Below are 21,016 nucleotides of genomic sequence, written 5' to 3' on the forward strand. Positions count from 1 at the left end.
CTAGAACCAGACTGTGCACTGCTACGTGGAGAGAGGGAAGTTGGGGGGTGGGGTAGAGTGGGCCACATGAGCAATAATGGGGGTTTGACCTAATTTTAGGATTCTGTTTTGCTGTTGCTGGAGCTAAAAGAAATAATGCAGAATTTTAGTAAAGTCTTTATTTGTCTTCAATACATTTCACTGTGTTTCTCTTTTTTATACTGCTTCCTCCTCTCCCTTATTGAAATGCTGCTTTTGAAATTTTTTTTCTGTCTCATTTAATCTTATTTTCCGTGGCTATGCTCTGCCCTCTGTTGACAGGTTCTCATGGACCTGTCTGTCTTGTGTGCAGGGGACAATCACCTATAATCAGAGCCTTGTGCTGCATGTCAGGTTAGTCAAGCAGAGAGAAGACTAGGAGGCATTTTGCTTCTCTGGAATCTTGTGCACCCAGAGGCATGGTCTGGTGTATAGCAAACCTGAGGGTCCAGAGTGAGCTGTGAAATCAGGCGAGGTATGGAACTGCTTGGTGCTGAACTGGGAGTCAGTTCACAGCATCAAGGCTTCTCATGCAGATCAGCGTGAGCCCAAATCCTATGGTAGTTCTAGGACTGAGCAAGGGTCTTGAGGCTCCTTAGGCCTAAGTGTGACTGCGGTCAGGATTTCTTGCCACTAAGGAACGGGGAAGCACAGAAACCACAGCAACTTCTAGCAACTGGCTGATCTGATGCTCCACAGTTTAGTCCTGGGTCAGAAATGAGGTGCTTGCACTGGTCCTGTTCCAGAAGAAATTATAGATGGGGTCCGTGAGGGAGGCTCTATGAACCCTACCGGGAGAGAGTGAGGTCCTGACTGGGAGCTGCTCAGGCTGGCAGGATCTTTAGGTTTTCCAGGCTTTGCGTGAGTTCCAGCGGAGTCACCATATATAGCCTAAGTCCTACTGTCCGCATTAGGGAGAGCGCTGACTGCTTGGGTAGCTGGAATTTATAGGCAACCAGCATTCTCATTTATCTTACATGTTCAGCCCCTCCCCCCAAATGAAAAACACAGCAAAAACCTTTCACTGCCTTTCACACATCAAATGATTAACTTTTATTTCTCTGCCTTTTTCCACTTTCTAGTATTAGCGGCCAGTTAGAAGGAAGAGGGAGGGGGAAAGATGCCTGGAATGACATATCACACACTTGAACTTGTTTGGGAGTCTGGGCAACAGTGATGCCTGGTCCTCACTTGGGTCTGCAGGTGTTCCAGAGAGACCTGTGTGGGTCTTTGGTGGCAATGACCCTGTAAGCATGGCTTCCTGTGGTGAGTTTCAATAGTCAGAGGAATAGCTGTACAGATGCCCACCTTGGAGACCAGCAAACCTGATTCCAGTCTCTGCTCTTCAGTGAAAAGTCAAGTAGGGCTGGGAGAGGAAGTTATGTAACTTCTCCCTCTGGGACACAGTTTCAGCTGTCTTTAAATGAAAGGACTGAACAATATATTTCTAAGATCACTCCTAGTCCTGAAAGTCTGTGATTCTGGCAAAGATTGTGTCGTTTTGGATTTGCTTCTCTCATTAAACTGTGTGTGGTTGTTTAAAAGTATTCCTTAGTTGACTTGGTCTAAAGTTAGAGCCATGTCTTTTTCAGGCTTCCTGTCACCCTTTTGATTATTCTATCCTTTTTTCCTTGCTCAGATAAGACGAAATTCCTTTCACTACCAGTGTGGGAAGCTGGAACTGCAGTTACCACTCTCCTTGCTATAAAGGAGAAGGACTTACTGCCATTTCTACTGGGCTTGGGGCCAGAGAGTTTTGCGGGGGCTTGTTTATGGTTTCAGAGCCTCAACGATCCAATTACGTGCTCCTCAAAGGTAAGGGCTGTATCATTCAGCTTTTTTAAAAAAATTTACCCTCTATCATTTGTGCATGGCAGACGTGTTCAATGAAGAAGCATCCTACCTAATAAAAGAGCTTTATCCTTAACTCTCCTCCACGACCACTAGGTGTCGCCTTCATCTCAGAGAAACTACGCCCCCACCTCTCTCCCACTACTCCAACCCCCCCCCCCCCGCCCCCCACTACCCGGGAGCTCTCTAAGCTTCCTGGCCCTGTGATTTCTGGAGAAGTGGCTTGAAGGGGGAGACAAACCGTGGCTCTTCGCAGCGGGAAGAATGGATGTATGTGCATCTTTTATGACAATTGAGAAAAACTCCCCAAGGTCCCATAGCAGTCTCTCCCAGCAACCATGATATCATCCCTCACAAGCTGTTCCTCAGAATCAGATCCACACTCCAGATACGGGGTGTCTGGGGTGAGCCTTCCAGTTTGGAAGCTTGGGTGTGGGCTGGAGCCCAAGGGGGACACAATGGACTTCTGTTGCTGGGGGAATGTTCTGCTTAGTCCTGCAGCTTTATCAGGTGCTCGTCCGTGCTGTGCGGCACACAAAGGAGGAGACCGGGGGCTGCGCCCGGCTCCTGCCCTGGAGCAGATGGTGGGGCGGAAGCCGGTGGGCCGCGGTGGGCCTCCTGGGACCTGGGAGGGCACGCAGGGGCCTGGGGGCAGGGGGAGGGAGGAGGCAGCGTGGAGTCCTAAGGAAGGAGGAGGCTCCTGGGCTCGGGAAGGACTCGGGAGTAATCGATTGTGGGCGCCCCTCGGCCCTGGAGGGCACGTCTGCCGGTGACGGAGGGAGAGGTTCCTGGCAATGAGGTGTTACGGTTTACTAGGTGGAGGACCAGCGAAGATTACAAATATTTGGGGGGTTCTGACTGCTTCCTGGAGACTGGAGTGTTTGAAGCCCTCTGCGGAGTTGAGAGAGGGGGCCCCACGGAGAGAGGGCGACGCGAGGGGTGGGAGGAGAGGCTCCGGGCGGATCGCAGCGTGTGGGATGGGGAGCGAGCCCGGGGCGTGGGGCGGACAGGGGTAGGCCCTCAAGGTGGAGGGGAGCCCGGAGACCTCGCCAGCCTGGGCGTCCCCGCGCGGCTCCCCCGAGTTGTCAACGGGTGGGCTTGAGACCCAGGAGGTCCCCGGGCGCCGGGTCGGGGGTGGAGGCGGGGAGACGGCGGGCGCCGGAGGGTGGGGCCGCGGGGGAGGGGGCGGGGCGGGGGCGGGGCGGGCGTCCTGCCCGCGGAGTCACACTCGGCCGCCGCCGCCGCCGGCGCAGCGAGCGGAGACGGGCCGGGCCACGGCGACCTGACCTGGACGAGCGGCGCGCCCGGGGGCCCAGGCGGGGGGCGGGAGGACGCGCCGGGCAGCGCCAGCCGCCCGGGCCCAGGAGGAGCGGAGCGGAGCTGGGACACGGGTGGGGCCGCCGCGGCTCCGGATGGGACCAGCGCCCCGGGCCCGTTAGTCCAAGCTGGAGCTTCAGGAGAAGCCTTCACTGGGAGACTTACCCCTGCCTTCCCCTCCCCTCCGGCCCAGGCCTCGCTTCGCTCGCGCCCGCCCATGGTCCCAGTCCTTCCGCGGTGCGGGCCCCTTCCCACCTTACACCCTTGGTTCTCCTCGTCGCCGCCCTCTGCCCTCTTAGCTCCTTCAGCTGCGAGGTCCCCCCAGGCCTTTTCTTTGTACCAGTCTGCCCCCCAACCCCCACCCCATGCCAGCCTCGGATCCCTCTTTTCTTCTTAACTTTAGATTCGTCAACCTACTTCACCTCTCACTGCCCCCATCCCAGTCGCAGCTCCCTCCGTCCCTCGTTCCTCCTGTCGCCCTTCTCTCCGTCCTTGTCCTAGGCAGGCAGACCCACTCCTTACCCACCCCCTGGGCCTTCCTCCACCTCCTCCTCTCCCACCCCACCACTCTTGATCCCTGTCTGTCTAGCTTGTCCTCACTCCTCTCCCTGGCCATCTGCCCCCGGCTCCAGGCTGGGTGGCACGTGTGCCTCCAGGGTAGGCCAGAGTGGCCCCAGGTCCTGGGGGTGGTGGGGCTGCTGCTTTCTCCCCATGGCACTGCCATCACTCCTGCTGTTGGTGGCAGCCCTGGCAGGTGGGGTGCGTCCTCCCCTGGCGCGGAACCTGACGCGGAACCTGACGCTGGCGGTGGTGCTGCCGGAACACAACCTGAGCTATGCCTGGGCCTGGCCTCGGGTGGGTCCTGCTGTGGCACTGGCTGTGGAGGCGCTGGGCAGGGCACTGCCCGTGGACTTGCAGTTTGTCAGCTCTGAACTAGATGGCGCCTGCTCTGAGTACCTGGCACCACTCGGGGCTGTGGACCTCAAGCTGTACCATGACCCTGACCTTCTGTTGGGCCCCGGTTGCGTGTACCCTGCTGCCTCTGTGGCCCGCTTTGCCTCCCATTGGCGCCTTCCCTTGCTGACTGCGGGCGCTGTAGCCTGTGGTTTTGCGGCTAAGAATGAGCATTATCGTACCCTGGTACGCACTGGGCCCTCTGCTCCCAAACTGGGTGAGTTTGTAGTGACGTTACATGGGCACTTCAATTGGACTACCCGTGCTGCCTTGCTGTATCTGGACGCTCGCACAGATGACCGGCCTCACTACTTCACCATCGAGGGCGTCTTTGAGGCCCTGCAGGGCAGCAACCTCAGTGTGCAGCACCACGTGTATGCCCGTGAGCCAGGGGGCCCTGAGCAGGCCGCCCACTTCATCCGGTCCAACGGGCGCAGTGAGTGTGGCCCAGGCTATTGTAGGGTCAGGGCGGGAGGGTCGCTGGATTCCTGGAGCTCGGTGCGCAGGTGGAAACCGTGGATGAGGGGCTGTGTGTGGTGGTGGGGACCGGACGCACATGTGGACAGAGCACCTGTGCAGGGCGAAGGCTTTATATTCCGGGAGCTCGCTGATGTCACAGGCGGATGTAAACAAGGCATAAGATAGTGTGAGAGGTGAAGTTGGTGTCAAGGGAGAATGCAGGATTGGGGGGAATAGAATTTGGGGAGCAATTCATTAGAGTAATGGATGAGGTTGATGGCCACTTCAAAATATATGAGCAGAGACTTCTTGGTCTGGGGTACCAAGACCTCTTGTAGTGTGTGTCTGTGCTAAATCACTAAAGTAGTGATGGTTTTATAAAGGTCTGGGGTTCAGCAGATTGGGTTGGGAAAGACAGGTAAAGCTCACACTAAGAAATGGTGGGCAGCCATTGCCTTTGAGCCTAGGGAAAGGTGGGGGTGGGGTGGGGGGCAGTAGAGCTGGGAGTGAGGAGGGCTGGGCGGGAACAGCAGGCAGGGGCCTGGGGAGAGGAGGGCTTCAGTCTGATAGCTCCCTTCCCTTGGGGGCTGCAGTCCGTCCAACCTCTGCCAGATGGTCCATACAGCCCCAGGGTACTTAGGACAGGACTCCAGGTTGGGGGGTGGCGGTGGCTCGGGGAACATCTGTGGCCTGGTTAATGATTAGGACACTCTCTTCCTTGCTGAAGATGGAAATGCAGATGGCTTTAGAGAGGGGGCTGTTTGGGGACCTGGAGACGTTCTCAGGGTGCCCCTCTGTTGTACGCCTGCTCCCAGTTGTATACATCTGCGGCCCTCTGGAGATGCTGCATGAGATCCTGCTTCAGGCCCAGAGGGAGAACCTGACCAATGGGGATTATGTCTTCTTTTACCTGGATGTCTTCGGAGAGAGTCTCCGTGCAGGCCCCACGCGCTCTGCAGGTCGGCCCTGGCAGGACAATCGCACCTGGGACCAGGCCCAGGCCCTCAGGGAGGCCTTTCAGGTATCATTTAAGTCAGACTTGAAGGAGCTTGAAGGGGAAGTGGAGCTTCTTTGGAGGTTCTCTATCTCTCTCAAGACCCACTGACACCCCAGGAACAGAGCAGGAATTGTGGCCTGCAGGAGTGAAGTGAACAGAGGCTTTTCTCGTTTGGTGGTGTTCTTTCTTACTCCCCCACCTTCGTGAATCTTTTTCAGTGTGTCTGCCAATGTGGCCTCCCGATGTCCCAGAACACTGACTTTTCTAAGCAGCAGCAGCTGACTGCAGTGTGGGGAAGAAAGGTCCAGAAAAATATATGGTCCCAGCCGGTGGGAGGGCTTCTACCCTTTCTGGGGAAGTGAGGGATGATGTGATACAATTAGATACAAGTGCAAGCAAGGATACGATTATGTGTCCTGGAACAGACACTAAGAACTCTAAAGGGGACTCAGCGGTAATGGGAAAAAGACACAATCAAGATTTTTAAAAAGGAGCTTCAGTGGTTCAGAGGAGGGAGACAGTGTGCCTGCAGTTAGGGATGACTTTTACAAAGGGGTGAGGCTCTATTGTGACTTTAAAGATAGATGTCATATTCCTAGTTAGCGTGCGAGCAAGGATCCAGGCAGCCTGAGCAAAGAGAAAGATTGGAATGGGCATGCGTGGGGAACCCAGAAGGCACTGGCCTGACAAGAAAGAAGGGTTCACCTGAAGTAGGTACAGGAAGCAATGTTGCTAAGATATAATCAAATTAAGGTATAATCAAATCAAAACCTGAATCTAAGATCAAGGCACTTGGACTTAAATGTGGAATCCTTGAGATTTTTTGTGTGAAGAGAAATAGAGCGACAGATTTCAGGTTGGGTTAGAGAATGAGGAGGCTAGAAGCAGTGAAACCACTTGTAGTAGGTTAGAATGGAGTGACGTGATATGACCTTGAACTAGGGTGATAATAGCAGGAATGAAAAGAAGTGGATTTGAGGAACAATTTATAGGGGGAATTGATGTGACTCTGTTCATTTCACTCCTCTTATCAAAACTTTCAATGACTTATTTCCTGTAGAATTAAGCTGCAACTCATTAGTTCATTGAAGGCCTCCTGCAGTCTGTCCTCTACCTACTTTTTCAGTCTTACCTCCTAATGCCCGTCATGCCAAATGCTCCAGCCCTTGGCCCCTGGGCATCCCTACCCTTCCTCCTCCCCACCCCATCTCTCCATCTTTATGTTCTTTGATACTTTCTTTTTTTTTAAAGATTTTATTTAGTTATTTTTACACAGAAGTGGAGAGAGGGGGAAAGAGGTGGAGAGAAACATCAGTGTGTGGTTGCTTCTTGTGCTCCCCCAGCTGGGGACCTGGCCCACAACCCAGGCCTGTGCCCTGACTGAGAATTGAACCGGTGACCCATTGACTCACAGGCCAGTGCTCAGTCCACTGAGCCACACCAGCCAGGGTTCTTTGATTCTTTTTTTAAAAAATATTTTATTTATTTATTCTTAAAGGGAGGGGAAAGGAGGGAGAAAGAGAGGGAGAGAAACATCAATGTGTGAGAGGTATATTGACTTGGCCCACAACCCAGGCATGTGCCCTGACCGGGAATCAAACCAGTGATCTTTTGGTTCACAGGCTGGCACTCAATCCACTGAGCCACACCAGCCAGGGTGCTCTTCTGTATTGGTCTGGAATACTCTTCCTTCCCTTCCCCCAAATCTCTCCCTCTCAAGATCATAACCATGAATTGTTCCCTGATTCTTCCACAAATTTTCACAGACTTATATACATAAGCATTTCTCATTTATTTATTGATACTCCTCCTTTTCCCAAAAAGGATGTAAGCCAGTGTATGGGGTAGCCTTAAGGTCCTTTCAACCTGGAGATTCTTTGACTCTAAGTAATGTATGTGAGGGCTGGACGTAGGTGACCGCCTTCTCCAGTGAGTAAGATTTGTACGTGTGATTGTGACTGACTAGTGTGTGTCTGATTGTGAATGACATCATCTGTTTGCATGCCTGAGTGTGATCTGTGACCATCACACTTGAACATAGGTGGTGGCAGGGCAGGTTTCGTTTACTTCATAACTTTTGACTAAAATATTCTTCTCACCTTTGTCTCACCTTCTCCCTTTTGAATAAGGCTTGTGTATTCTTCAAGACTCAGACTGATCATCTTCCCCTCTAAGACACTATTCCTGAATCCCCAGGTTCCTCTTTTGTGCTTAACTCTGTCTACTAAAGAACTTATACATTGTTCAGCCAGTGTTTGATTCATTTGAAGACTGATTTACTCTATTAGTGTTTATGGAGCACCTTTTATGTCCCAGTCACTGTGCTAAGTACTGGTATATGGTGGAGAACGTAACAGGTGTAGTCCCTGTCTCTTTGGAGCTTACATTTAGTAGGATAGACAGACATTAAGCAAATAAATACAAATATAGAATAAATTGTGATGAGTTACTTAAAGTGGGGGCGGGGAGAATAAATGGTCTGACAAGAAAATAACAAGGGGATTGTATTTTAGCTAGTGTGATCAAGGAGGGTCCCTATGACCCTCTTGGATGGGATGATTCCGTAGCTTTTGTGATGTATTTTTTTTCTGTGAAAGAAACACCTGTTTCTTGTGTGAGAATTTCTAGCAGCCAAGGGGGCCCCAGCACTTAGAGTAGGCAGGAGGGGTCTGGTCAGCTAACAGTTGGTTATGTAAATTAATTCTCAGTTCTTAATTCCCACTGGTTGTAGGCATTATTCAGACAGAAAAACAAAGAGGGGGAGTTTGCTGCAACACAGCATCAGAGGAAACAGGCAGTCAGGAGTATGCCGAAGGGAGAACCGAGGCTTTGGGCTGGGGGGTGAGAGGCGTCTTTTTCCAGAGCTGAAGCAGGTCAGGGGTGAGGGAAGTTGGTTGGCAGCTCCAGGCAAGGATCAAAGAGCAGAGACACCTGGCCCACTGGGGTCCAAAACCAGGCCTGTCTGAAAAACGTGGCAGTAAAGTCCTTGATACCCAAAGCTTTTCCAGGAGGGTCACGTGCTCCAGGAAAGGCCCAGCCCCTGCTGGGTAGTTTGCTTGAGGGCAGCGAGTGTGCTCATCTTTGTGTGCCTAGTGCCGAGCAGGCATTTGTTGACCTGAGTTGAGGTGTATGTTGGGGAGAGCAGGGAGAGGAGTAGGAATTCATCTGGACAGGAGTGGAGCTAGCAGGTACTCTAGTAACAAGATGATCAACCAGGGTGGGGAAGAATGAGCAGACACAGTAGAACTAAATATGCAAATGACCAGGCTCTAAGGATCCAGAGGCACAGGCTGAGCACTTGAGGACCACAGGGTAAGAAACCCAGGCAGAGGTCTCAGCCTAGGTGACCGGCATGATATTAGGCTACAGAGAGGGGACGCCAGCAGAATGGAATAGAATGGAATAGGCACTAGATCGAGGGCCGCGTGTAAGGCCGAGCCTCTTTGGGAGACCGTTCTTTGTCCTCTTAGGTCACAGCTAACAGGGCCTCTTGTGGCTGCCGGAGCAGGTCTCGGGCAGGGACTGGCATCCCATCTGCTGACCTTGCACATTTCCTAGGTGCACTCTTGGCTTTCACCCACTGCTAAAGCCATTTTTGGCAACCTTTGCTTGTTTTTTTCACCTGGGGTCCACTATGAAATGAGACACAATTATTTACCTTCACCTTTTCTTTAACCCCCACACAAGCACAGAAACTCTGTGAGGTTCCCCCTCCCTCCCTCCTCCCCTTTCTCCTTTTCTTCCTCTTCCTCGTCCCCTTCTTCTCCTCCTCCTCCTCCCCTTCTCCCCCCTCCCCTCCTCCTTCTCTCTCTCTCTCTCTTCCCCCCACCCCTCTCTCTCAGCAAGTAACCACAGCAAAACAGAGTCTAGCATAGCAGTTTTCAAAGTGTGGTCTTGGGATCCCCGGGGCCCCTGAATCCTTTCAGGGAACCATGAAGTCGAAACTATTTTAAAAATCATACTAAGATGTTACTTGCCTCTGTCACTCTCATTCTTCCATGATTGTACAGTGGAGTTTTCCAGAAGCTACGTGACATGTGATGATGTCATTACTCTGGCAGTTGTGGGAAGTGTGTGTGTGTTAAAAATTTGTCAGTTTTAATTTCTAGTATTTTAAATATGATAGATGTAATACAAATATACAAAAGCTCTTTGGGGTCCTCAATAATTTCTAGTAGTGTGAAGGGGTCGTGAGACCAAAAAGTTTGAGAACTGCTAATCTAGCAAACAGACAAATCTAAATTTACCAAGTGTTTAAAAAGCATTAAAAACCTATCATCAGCCTTTATATTGAAACATAAATTGTGTTCGACCTGGTCTTTTCCAGCTCTTTTACTGACTTTTTACATTGTTTGACAATATCCTACCCTTCAATTTTTCTTTTATTCTTGGAAAAGGTGTTAATGAAAGAACTCTCCCAACACTATTCTCAACCCCCCTCTCCTTTTTAATTTTGCCTAAGAGCGAGAAAGTATTAGAAGTGTGCGATCAAGCATCCAAATGCTCCAGTAAGAATAATTACATCCTGAAACAAACTCCAGTCTAATATAATGAATGTGCATAAGAAATTGACTTTAGCCCTGGCTGGTGTGGCTCAGTGGATTGAGCACTGACCTGCAAACCAAAAGGTTGCTGGTTCTATTCCCAGTCAGGGCACATGTCTGGGTTAGGGGTCAGGCATATTGGGAGTGTGTGAGAGGCCACCAGTCAATGTTTCTCCTGGGTGCACATCGATATTTCTCTCCTCCTCTTTCTCCCTTCCTCTCACGCTAAAGAAGAAATAAAAAGTTTCTATAGTAATCCGGGGGAAGACAATGTAGTCCTAATGGACAACAGAAGCTGTAAACAGAAGGGGAATAAAAAGGAAATTGACTTAATTATTTTCTATCTGGAATGAATTGATATGTAATAGATCATATGTGACGTATCTAGTATCTCCATGGTCTGTATGTGCTTTCTGTGACAGGAATTAACAAAACTGGTAGAAATGACCAGATTTAAATCTATCATTTCTCAAAGTCACATTTCATAATATGTATTGATTTGGAGTCTTTCCCTGAGGTTGTGGAGCCAGTTTCCTGTCCACGGCAGAGGCTGGTCTCTGTGATTGTGCAAGGCTGGGGGGAGGTGGGGGCTAGCATGCCCATCCGCTGAGAAAGGGGAGAGGTGTGAGGCTAGCGGGAGCCAGGCAGACACCCCAGCGAGAGACAGAGACACACGGACTCGTGGCCAGCAAGATGTGTGCATGGCTGAGACCAAATGTGTCATTAGCTTATCTGTGAAATGTGTGTAGGTGTGTGACTATGTGTTTTCTCTGTGACGCATGTCTATTACCCAGTGATGTATAGGGCCATGTCAGCATGCAGGCCCACACTGCTTCTGGTAGGTGTTTCCCACACATGAAATGAATGGGCTCTCGGCTCTTCCCAGATGGAATCACTGTCTCAAAGTATTTCCTGCCACCATTGTCCTAGGACCTGGAATCTCTTTGATTCACTGGGTGGAGACACTGTTTTCAGCTGTTCCCAGTGGAAATGTAAACATTGTACCGATAAGGTTAACAGTAATTAGCACCTCCCAGAGGAGCTGTTGATCAGTGGTGCCCTAGATGGTGAGCAGGTACCCAGAGGGGATGGGACAGGGCTGTGGCAGCCCTGACCGGAGGCCTAGGCAGGGGTAGGGACTTCAAGTAGGAACTGGGTTTGGGGAACACAGTTGGCTTCATCTGTTTCCCAGGCTCCACTGTCCCAGAACAATCCTCTATACCTTCTTACGGAGGGGCGCCACTCTCTCCCCCCAGACATATTAAACACACATCACATATCCTCCCCCCACAGGCACACAACATGGAGTTTAGTATCCTCTTGCCCTTCAGACTTGGCCATGTGTATTTCATATCACGTGTATTTCACCAAGTTTCCCTCTCCTGCTTCCTCCCTTCCCCGATGCCTGTCTTGAACATCGTGTTCATTTTCCCCACGTGCTGTTGGTACAGACGGTACTGATCATCACGTACCGAGAACCCCCAAATCCCGAGTATCAGGAATTCCAGAATCGTCTGCTGATCAGAGCCCGGGAAGATTTTGGTGTGGAGCTGGCCCCGTCCCTGGTAAGTAGATCTCTCTTTCCCAAGAATCAGGCCAGGCTTGGAGAGAAGGCTCTTCTCCCTAACTTGGCATTGAGCCGTGGCCATGTAGCCAGTCCTACTTCAGGGGCTGTCCACTTCCACCCAGGATTTTCCTTCTGCCCTAGTGTCCACTGAGGTAGGGATGGCACCTTAGGAATGAGAGGAGGGAAGAAATCAAACCACAAGAGAGAAGAGGTAGAAGGAGATTCCAGCCATGGGCAAGGGAGCTGGGGAAGGGCGCCTGGCAGGACGTTGGTAGAGCGCTGCTGAAATTCCCACCCCCAGATGAACCTCATTGCTGGCTGCTTCTATGATGGGATCCTGCTTTATGCCGAAGTCCTGAATGAGACAATACAGGAAGGAGGCACCCGGGCGGATGGACTTCGGATTGTGGAAAAAATGCAGGGACGGAGATACCATGGTAATAAAGAGGATCAGGTGGAGCCTGGTGGGCTGCTGTTAGACTCAGGAGTGGAGTGGGCAGGAGAGAATACAAATGCTGGGGCAGGGAGGAGCGTTAGTAGGGGTCAGAGAGCCTGGCAGCGGTGGACACGTATTAAAAGCAGAGGCAGGGATGGACCCTGAGGTAGCTGGAGGAACTGTGGAGATTGGAAGGCGGCCTAGGGTAGATCTCAAAGTAAGGGCTGCGCTTTTCTATCTTAGGTGTAACTGGACTGGTCGTTATGGACAAGAACAATGACCGGGAGACTGATTTTGTCCTGTGGGCCATGGGAGACCTGGATTCTGGGGATTTTCAGGTGATGGGGGAGGAGACGAGGAGGAGAGTGTGGGCCCTGCCAGTTTAGCTTTCCAGGGTTCAGTGGGGGCAAAATCAAAGGTACTGGAGTCAGGGACTTATTTTCTCTGCTGGCGCTGCATCCTGGGTGGGTAGGAGGTTGGGGAGAAAAGCAGTCATGTGACTGGGGGCCTGGGGGAGGAGGCTGGGGGAGCAGGCCCGTGGGCCCACTTCTCTCCTTCCTCACAGCCTGCAGCCCACTACTCAGGAGCCGAGAAGCAGATTTGGTGGACAGGACGGCCTATCCCCTGGGTGAAAGGGGCGCCCCCCTTGGACAACCCCCCCTGTGCCTTTGACTTGGACGACCCATCCTGTGATAAAAGTGGGTGTGTGCAGAGACTGGGAGCAATCCTTCCTCCCTTTATTTCCATTCTGCCCCCACTCCTCACTGATGCCCCACCTCAGCCCTGCTTCTCCTGCTGCTCCTGCGCCCCCTCCTCACTCCTCTCCCTCCAGAGGTCTGTCCACTCCCTGGACCCTGAGCATCACCCTTGCCATCCCTCCAGCTCCACACACAGTCTTTCTCAGGGTCCCACTCTCCCCTTTAGCTCCACTCTCAACTCTGGCAATTGTGGCTCTGGGCACGGGAATCACCTTCATCATGTTTGGTGTTTCCAGCTTTCTCATTTTCCGGTGAGTTCTGGGCTTTCCACTGACCTACTCCCCCCTCCCCTGCCACCTTGCCTCACAGCCTTCTGGCTGAGGCCAGGTGGTCTCTGTAACGAGGGTGGGGGTAGGCCTCTTAACTCAGTGGTTGTCTCTTAGACCTTGAGTCCTCTCTAGCCATTTGCTTTAGTTGTCTTTTTAGCCTCAGTGCTGTCTTCCCACTTTGGGTTCGAGACTGCCTGTACTAACTAGTGATTTTGAGTAGGGTCTTACAAGGGCAAAGGTGAAAATGGATGCTACCATTTTAAGAAAGACTTCTACCTTTGGCCTCTGTGTTTCTAAATGAGCACAGGACAGTGTTAGGCACATCGACAGTGCAACCTTCTATCTCAGTCCTGTGTCTCGGGTACAACAGTTGCAGCTTCCGGAGCTGCCGGGAGGCCCCTGCACCCCACTGTCGGTTTGTGGGGTGGTAGGATTGGGCTTGCCAGTCAACTGAGGTGTGCAGTCCTTACAGAAAACTGATGCTGGAGAAGGAGCTGGCCAGCATGTTGTGGCGCATTCGCTGGGAAGAGCTGCAGTTCGGCAATTCAGAGCGGTATCACAAAGGTGCAGGCAGTCGCCTCACACTGTCACTGGTGAGCCCCTGTCTCAGCTGTCCCTCTGCTCTCCTCTGAGTTCCTGTCCTTTCCTACCCTGGACCTTCCCCAGCACATCGGCCTGTAATGATAGCCCCTGCACCACCACCGCCATCTAATGTTCCTTTCATCCTTCCGCCTCCATGTTGCCCTTGGCCCCAGCGGGGATCCAGTTACGGCTCGCTTATGACAGCCCATGGGAAATACCAGATCTTTGCCAACACCGGTCACTTCAAGGTGAACAGTCATCCGCTTGTTCTGGCCCCCGCCATTTCATCCTGTCTCATCCCCATCTCACTCTTCCCGTGAACCTCTGCCCCACATAACCCTCCTCTCTAAGCCCAGCCGAGCTCCTCAACGCCCCCACAGTTCTGCAGGGTTCCTCGCACCCGCAGACTCCTGCTGACACTAGTGTTTCCTCTCCCCCTTTTGCTCCCACTATTAGGGGAACGTTGTTGCCATCAAACATGTGAACAAGAAGCGTATCGAGCTGACCCGGCAGGTTCTGTTTGAACTCAAACATGTACGTAAAGGTGTACGGGTTGAGGGCAAGGGGCAAACAGGGGTGGGGAAGAGAAAGGGGAGGACTGGGGAAGGTGAAATTGGCTGGGAGGGCACCGGCTTCGTTTGTAAATGACTTGCAGTTGTAAGCACAATTAAGAGAAAGGTCCTCCCATATAGTGGGAGATTTCCCTAATTTATAACTCTTTCAATTCTCTTCTACTTTCTTTTCCCCTCCCCTAGATGAGAGATGTTCAATTCAACCATCTCACTCGCTTCATTGGTGCTTGCATAGACCCTCCCAACATTTGCATCGTCACTGAGTATTGTACTCGTGGGAGTTTGCAGGTGAGGGACAGGTGGGGGCCACAGGGGGGCGGGATAGGTCCAGAGCTACACTGACTCTGTGCAGGTGACAGCTAGTGGGACTGGGATAGTCACATAATCTATTTCATGTCACTTGCCAGGATATTCTGGAGAATGACAGCATCAACTTGGACTGGATGTTTCGTTATTCACTCATTAATGACCTTGTTAAGGTGAGTCTTCTCTGTGCCTCTTTACGAGTTCATCCAATTTACGATGCCTCGATCTTTCTGTCTTGGCTTTCGACTTTTCCTTCTAGTCCTCCGAAAGTCCCATACTCTCCATATCCCCTCTTCCCGTTGTTGGGTAATAATGGATAAGCAAAGGGTCTGGGGCTTTTCATGGGGCGGGGCATGAGTTTTATCTGCCACAAGAAGTCCTGTACTTGTAGAGATGTTTTGAATCTCTCTGTTTTTTCCCCCACCCTCCAAGAGCTTATATTAAAATCCAGAGAAGGGAAAAGATGAATGCAGTCTCCAAAAATATTTATCTCTTTTTTTCATCATTTACTCTCTGACCAGTATTTGGCATATCTGCTCTTTTGGTCTGAGAAATTAAAATGTAAAAAATATTTACTAGTAAAACTGAGAAAAACTAAGGAAAATTATACTAAGCCTTTGGTATCTTCTGATATAGGAGGTTTCAGCTAGTTTCAGGTGGCCTAGAGGTCCGTGGATTTGCAAGGGTGTAAATCTGAATCTTGCAGGGGTTGGACAGGTGTTGAGAAGCGAGCGCCAGAGACACTTAGCTAGACTAGTGTATCATTCGTCCCAGACTTGAATCTGGTTTGATTTTTCTGCTTAATTCTCATGAGGTTATTTAAAAAAATTTTTTTGTGTGTGTGAAAGCTTGCCATTACATGATAAGAATACAAATCTAAGGAAGATAAAAAGTTGATGCGGTGCCCAGCTGGAGGTGTGCTGATAAATATAAGAAACACGTGACTCCTGAGAGAACAGTGATTGGATGGGAAAGAAATCTGGAACAAAGTCGGGATCCTGATCACTTTGTATTTACAGATTTGGAGATTCCCAGAGGTTTTGTTGATATGGAAAGGATAAAAAGGAAGAGTTTGTAGAGATGAGTGTGAATTCTTTCGGTCTGGAGCTAAATGTTAGAGAGGGGTGTTTTGGTTCGAATACGGGACACTGTGTTCTTTTTCCGTGCCACCCGTCCTGACCTGGGTGGGCCCCAGGGCTCCCTTTGTGGAAGCACCCCTCTGCCTCCTTCGGACCTGCCCCATGGCCCCTCACACGCAAAGGTTCTCCCCCCTTGGCCCCACGGGGCCGGAAGTGTCAGGCTGCTGCACTGGCTTCACAGCTGTCCCCTGTATTTGTCCACTTTCCAGTTTTGTTTTTTTTTAATCCAGGTTTTTCCTAATTTTCTATTTTCTACACTTTCTTCCTGGCCCAGCACCCCCTCTTGTAGATCGCTTTCCTCCTTCATCCTGACCTGCCTGCCTACACATGGGTATACGTTAAACTTTACACCTAGTCAGTCTTCCGTGATGCATCCAGGTACTCTTGACACTCGGGTCTCAAGCCGTGTCTTCCTAAGTAGTGGCTGTGCATTTGAGGCCGCCCTAGGTGTCCTATCACTCTTGGAGTTTACCCTCACGGTTCTGCTTCCTTCGCTACTCAGAAGATGGACAGGCTGACAACTGATAGCTCCCCTTGTCTCGCATCTTAAGCATTTCTCCTGACCCTGGTGCCTGAGTACCAGTGGACTGCACTCGGTACAAGGAAGGGATGACTCTCCTGTTCCGTCTGCTTCCTTGGGTGGGAACTGCACAGGAGGCCTTCCACAATCAGCGTGCTGTGTTTGCGGCCCCAAGATCTTTAGACAACTAGCTAGTGCCCATCTCATGGAGAGAGGGTGTTCTAAGCCAGAAATGATCCAATCCCATGACTTGCTCTGTGTCCCGCAGGGCATGGCCTTTCTCCATAACAGCATCATTGCATGCCATGGGAGTCTCAAGTCCTCCAACTGCGTGGTGGATAGTCGTTTTGTGCTCAAAATCACAGACTACGGCCTGGCCAGCTTCCGATCAACTGCCGAACCTGATGACAGCCACGCCCTCTATGCCAGTGAGGCCTCCCCTCGACCCCCAAGCCCACTTTTGTATTCCTCCTCTAGCCCTGGTCATTTCCACCTAGGGCGGGTAGGACAGGGAGCTGGAGTGACAGGAATACGGGCAGCCCTATGGGAGTGAGCCCAGGTGGTCTTGGGATGCCCCTTTTAAGGACTCGGCCAGCTGACTCCCTCTTTTCAGAGAAGCTGTGGACTGCCCCAGAACTGCTCAGCGGCAACCCCTTGCCAACCACAGGCATGCAGAAGGCTGATGTCTATAGCTTCGGGATCATCTTACAGGAGATAGCACTCCGCAGTGGTCCTTTCTATGTGGAGGGCCTGGACCTCAGCCCCAAAGGTGAGAGCCAATCCACTACCTACAGCCTCCTCTACGTGGGGGCCTGTGCTTCACCCAAACCCTCTATCACCTGCAGAGATTGTTCAGAAGGTCAGAAATGGTCAGAGGCCATATTTCCGGCCTAGTATTGACCGGACACAACTGAATGAAGAACTAGTTTTGTTGATGGAGCGGTGTTGGGCCCAGGACCCAGCTGAGCGGCCAGACTTCGGGCAGATTAAGACCTTCATTCGCCGCTTTAACAAGTGAGAGGGGACTGAGGGGCAGGGGCTCCCCGGGGATAGAATCCTCATCACGTTTCGTGGATGAGGTGGGGTTGGTCAGTGCCAAGAGGGCGGGCTGGGTAGAAAGTCCTGGGAGTCGTGAGAATCTTGAAACAGTTACCATATCCTGCCCTCCCCTCGCCCCCACCCAGGGAGGGTGGCACCAGCATCCTGGACAACCTCCTGCTGCGCATGGAGCAGTACGCCAATAACCTGGAGAAGCTGGTGGAGGAGCGCACGCAGGCCTATCTGGAGGAGAAGCGCAAGGCGGAGGCTCTGCTCTACCAAATTCTACCCCAGTGAGACTTTTGTCCCCCTTCCTGCCTTTTCCTTTGACATTCTGCTCCGTTGGATTGTGCCTCATCATCAGTCTCCTGGGAATTCACCTTCCAGCGCTGAGAACCCTGCTTCATTACTTCTGGCCCCCGTGAGCCTTTCTGGCTGGAGACTGTTTCCATTCCGTCTCCGAGTGCGAGTGCGCTGTGCTGCCTCCTCCTTAGGACAGTGGCCGACCATGCCTTTGTTCCAGCGAGGGCATGTAGGACAATCCTGAGACATTGAGCCCCCGTCCCCAGGGAGCCCATTCCAGCTCCCAGGGACTGTACAGCTTCCCTTTCACTAGGCTGTAGAGTCCTCCCAGCCACTTCCTTCTCCTCCACCAGGCTCAGTTTTCAGGTTAGAACTAACTCATTTCTTTTCTCATTTCATTTCTTTTTGGCTCAAACTGCACCCCTGGCTCTCTAGTTCCGTGGCAGAGCAGTTAAAACGGGGAGAGACTGTACAGGCTGAGGCCTTTGACAGTGTCACCATCTACTTCAGTGACATCGTGGGCTTCACAGCTTTGTCAGCAGAGAGCACCCCAATGCAGGTGAGAGCCACGGGTGAGATTACGGGGTGGGGTGGGGATGTGGGGGAGCCTCACGGGGGCATAGTGATTGATCCTTAATAATAGGAAAGATCAGTTCGTTCTGGGGTTCCCATATCTTGTCATGGCCCGACTCGGGCTAAGAATTCTTTTTAAAAAAAAATTTATTTATTTATTATTAGAGAGAAGGGAAGGGAGAAAGAGAGGGAGAGAAACATCAGTGTGAGTTTGCCTCTTGCAAACCTGGCCCGCAACCCAGGCATGTGCCCGGATGGGAATCGAACCGGCGAGCCTTCGGTTCGCAGGCTGCTACTCTATCCACTGAGCCACGCCAGTCAGGGCGAATGCTTAGAGTTGGACACAAGTCTCAGGGCCTCAACTTTCCCATCCATTAGGTGGTGACACTTCTTAACGACCTGTACACCTGCTTCGATGCCATAATTGACAACTTTGATGTCTACAAGGTGAGAGCTAGGACTGCCCTCCTACCGAGACCCCTTCAAAACCCAGTCTCCCTGAACCCCCCATGCCTTCCCTGTTCCATGGTTGGTTTCCCCTCCTGAGTCTCCAGCAGCTAGTGCTGCAGGGCCCTTTGCAGACAAAGGGGGCTCTGGCACTCTCACCCGTTCCAGTCTAATTTCCTGTGACGCCTCAGGCTTCCCTACTCAGAACCATCACAAGATTCGGCCCCCATCTGCTACATTTTCCTGGGGGTATAAAAACAGCCTACCCATCTTTTCTTTCATTCCCCTCCAAACATGGGAGAATCATACAGGATTCGGGTACAGAATGGCTTATTGGGGGTGAGGGGCAAGCTATGCTGTGAACGGTTTTTGTCGAACTCATTGAGCTAGCACGGGGTGGGCTTTATTGTGCTCGGGGATAGAAACAATTTGGATTTGAGTATCGGCTTTGTGACTCATTGTGTGGCAGGGGCGTCACAGGAGGAGCTCCCTGTGCCTCAGGTGATTTATTTGTAATATAGGAGTAGATTTATTGTGGAAAATGCCTAACGTTGTGCAGATAATAAATACTCATTCTTGTCCCTTTTTGATTTACTCTACTCTCTCTGTTATGACTGTAACAAAGGCTTCCCATAAACCCTTTGCTCAGATTCACTAATTTTTATATTGTTCCCCATTTGCTTTATTAAAAAAATTATCTACATAATTATTTTCTGAACCACTTGAGGGTGAGTTTCAGACATTGTGCCCTTTTATCCTGAACAATTCAGGGTCGAGTTCCTGAAAACAGGGGCAGTCTCTTACACAGCTTCAGTACGACTAACAAAACCAAGCACCTGCCTTCTGACCTTTGATGGCTGTGTGAGTCAGGGTGTCCATTCTTTCAGCAAAGGTTCACCCAGTGTTCACTGGGTGCTGGGGCGGGGCAGGAAGATTTAAAGATTCCCTTGACTCCCCTTCCCCCCTACTCTCAGGACCAAGGCACTTATTTTTTCAGTCAATGTTTTGGCCTCCCAGGCTGTCAGCATGACTCACAGTGGTGTCCAGCTGGTTTCCTTCTTCTCTTCCCCATTCCCACTGATACAGACAGAAGTGACATGTTAGTCCCCCCCTCAATCAGGTAGAGACGATTGGAGACGCCTACATGGTGGTATCTGGTCTCCCAGGCCGAAATGGTCAACGCCATGCCCCGGAAATTGCTCGTATGGCCCTGGCATTACTGGACGCAGTTTCTTCCTTCCGCATTCGCCACCGACCCCATGACCAGCTGAGGCTACGCATTGGGGTCCACACGGGTAAGGCTAACTCTCACTCCAGCCCCAGTATCCACTGTCCCCAGGCTCTCCCAACCTGTTTCTTCTCATAGGACCCGTCTGTGCTGGGGTCGTTGGCCTGAAGATGCCTCGCTATTGTCTTTTTGGGGACACAGTGAACACTGCTTCCCGAATGGAGTCCAATGGTCAAGGTGAGACATGAGCCCTCAGTCCCGGCTTCAGTCTCAATCTGTTGCCCTTTTGTTCTTTTCAGAGTTTCTCCAAATCTCTCAGTCTGAGACCACAGTTCCTGGCTGCCCCATCCTGGGACATGTTTAGGTTCTGGTGCATGTGTACTGGGAAGACGGAGAGCGTCCTGACAGGTGGTGGTTCGGTAAAGCTCTCTCCGACACCACCAATTCTTCTGTTGCCTTTTGTCTTCTTCTTTCCACCATCCCTCCATCCCACCCCAGCCCTGAAGATCCACGTCTCCTCTACCACCAAGGATGCCCTGGATGAGCTGGGATGCTTCCAGCTGGAGCTTCGGGGAGATGTGGAGATGAAGGTGATGGCAGACCAAGGGAAGGGGTCATGGAAAGGGAGGAGGAAAGCGATGGTGAAGAACACAGTGGGGGAAGAGAGGGAGGGGAGGGGAATAACATAGACGAATCTGAATTTTATCCACCCCTCTGCTGGCAGGGAAAAGGGAAGATGCGAACTTACTGGCTCCTAGGAGAGCGGAAAGGACCCACTGGACTTCTGTAAACTCCAGTTCTTTTCAAGTCAGATAATCTCCTGCTGCTGGTGCCTGGGTAGGCAGTGGCTATCATCTCTCCATACACCAGAAATGGACATTGTCATATGAGACGGAAATCACCCTTATGTGGAAGTTGTTGACCTTTGCAGCTCAGCCTTGTACATATGCCCACCCCTCTCTGGCCTGGTCCCCTTCTTCCCTACCTTCTGTAAATATCTGTATCTAAACCAGAATATTTTGGCCAATTATAAAAACAACAACAACAAAACCCATGATGTGATAGTCAGGGAAGCTCCAAGGCAAGGTGTTGGGGTTATGAACAAAGCAACTCAGGGAATCGCTGAATTAGCAGACTC

At 51.4% G+C, this 21,016-nt stretch overlaps 1 protein-coding gene across 2 annotated transcripts; it reads left to right on the forward strand.

The window, feature by feature from the left end:
• Nucleotides 1-3,106: 3,106 nt before the first annotated feature.
• On the forward strand, nucleotides 3,107-20,928 carry NPR2 (natriuretic peptide receptor 2). Of its 2 annotated transcripts, XM_037036016.1 has the most exons (22): nucleotides 3,107-4,576; nucleotides 5,415-5,620; nucleotides 11,592-11,705; nucleotides 12,009-12,144; nucleotides 12,387-12,481; nucleotides 12,709-12,841; nucleotides 13,068-13,152; nucleotides 13,643-13,763; nucleotides 13,926-14,000; nucleotides 14,209-14,286; nucleotides 14,508-14,612; nucleotides 14,732-14,803; nucleotides 16,558-16,717; nucleotides 16,903-17,058; nucleotides 17,135-17,303; nucleotides 17,474-17,620; nucleotides 18,066-18,189; nucleotides 18,582-18,650; nucleotides 19,771-19,945; nucleotides 20,017-20,115; nucleotides 20,377-20,468; nucleotides 20,603-20,928. In XM_037036016.1, exons 1-22 carry the CDS (start codon nucleotides 3,898-3,900, stop codon nucleotides 20,666-20,668), a joined length of 3,156 nt encoding a protein of 1,051 aa, XP_036891911.1. In that variant the 5' UTR covers nucleotides 3,107-3,897; the 3' UTR covers nucleotides 20,669-20,928. The 2 variants fall into 2 exon arrangements, with proteins under 2 accessions (XP_036891911.1, XP_036891912.1); XM_037036017.1 differs by lacking the exon at nucleotides 13,068-13,152 and having other exon boundaries at nucleotides 12,709-12,845; nucleotides 20,603-20,917.
• Nucleotides 20,929-21,016: the final 88 nt, after the last annotated feature.

Source organism: Sturnira hondurensis, unplaced genomic scaffold (genome assembly GCF_014824575.4).
Source record: "Sturnira hondurensis isolate 20B ecotype Veracruz unplaced genomic scaffold, ASM1482457v3 Scaffold0022566, whole genome shotgun sequence".
NCBI classification, from domain to species: domain Eukaryota; kingdom Metazoa; phylum Chordata; class Mammalia; order Chiroptera; family Phyllostomidae; genus Sturnira; species Sturnira hondurensis.

Bases quoted from the DNA above. Each gene is read 5' to 3' on its own strand.
- NPR2 (XM_037036016.1), top strand. From the start codon at position 3,898: ATGGCACTGCCATCACTCCTGCTGTTGGTGGCAGCCCTGGCAGGTGGG. The intron at 11,706-12,008 runs GTAAGTAGATCT...TCCCACCCCCAG, and splicing joins TGGAGCTGGCCCCGTCCCTG to ATGAACCTCATTGCTGGCTG. The intron at 17,621-18,065 runs GTGAGACTTTTG...CTGGCTCTCTAG, and splicing joins CTCTACCAAATTCTACCCCA to TTCCGTGGCAGAGCAGTTAA.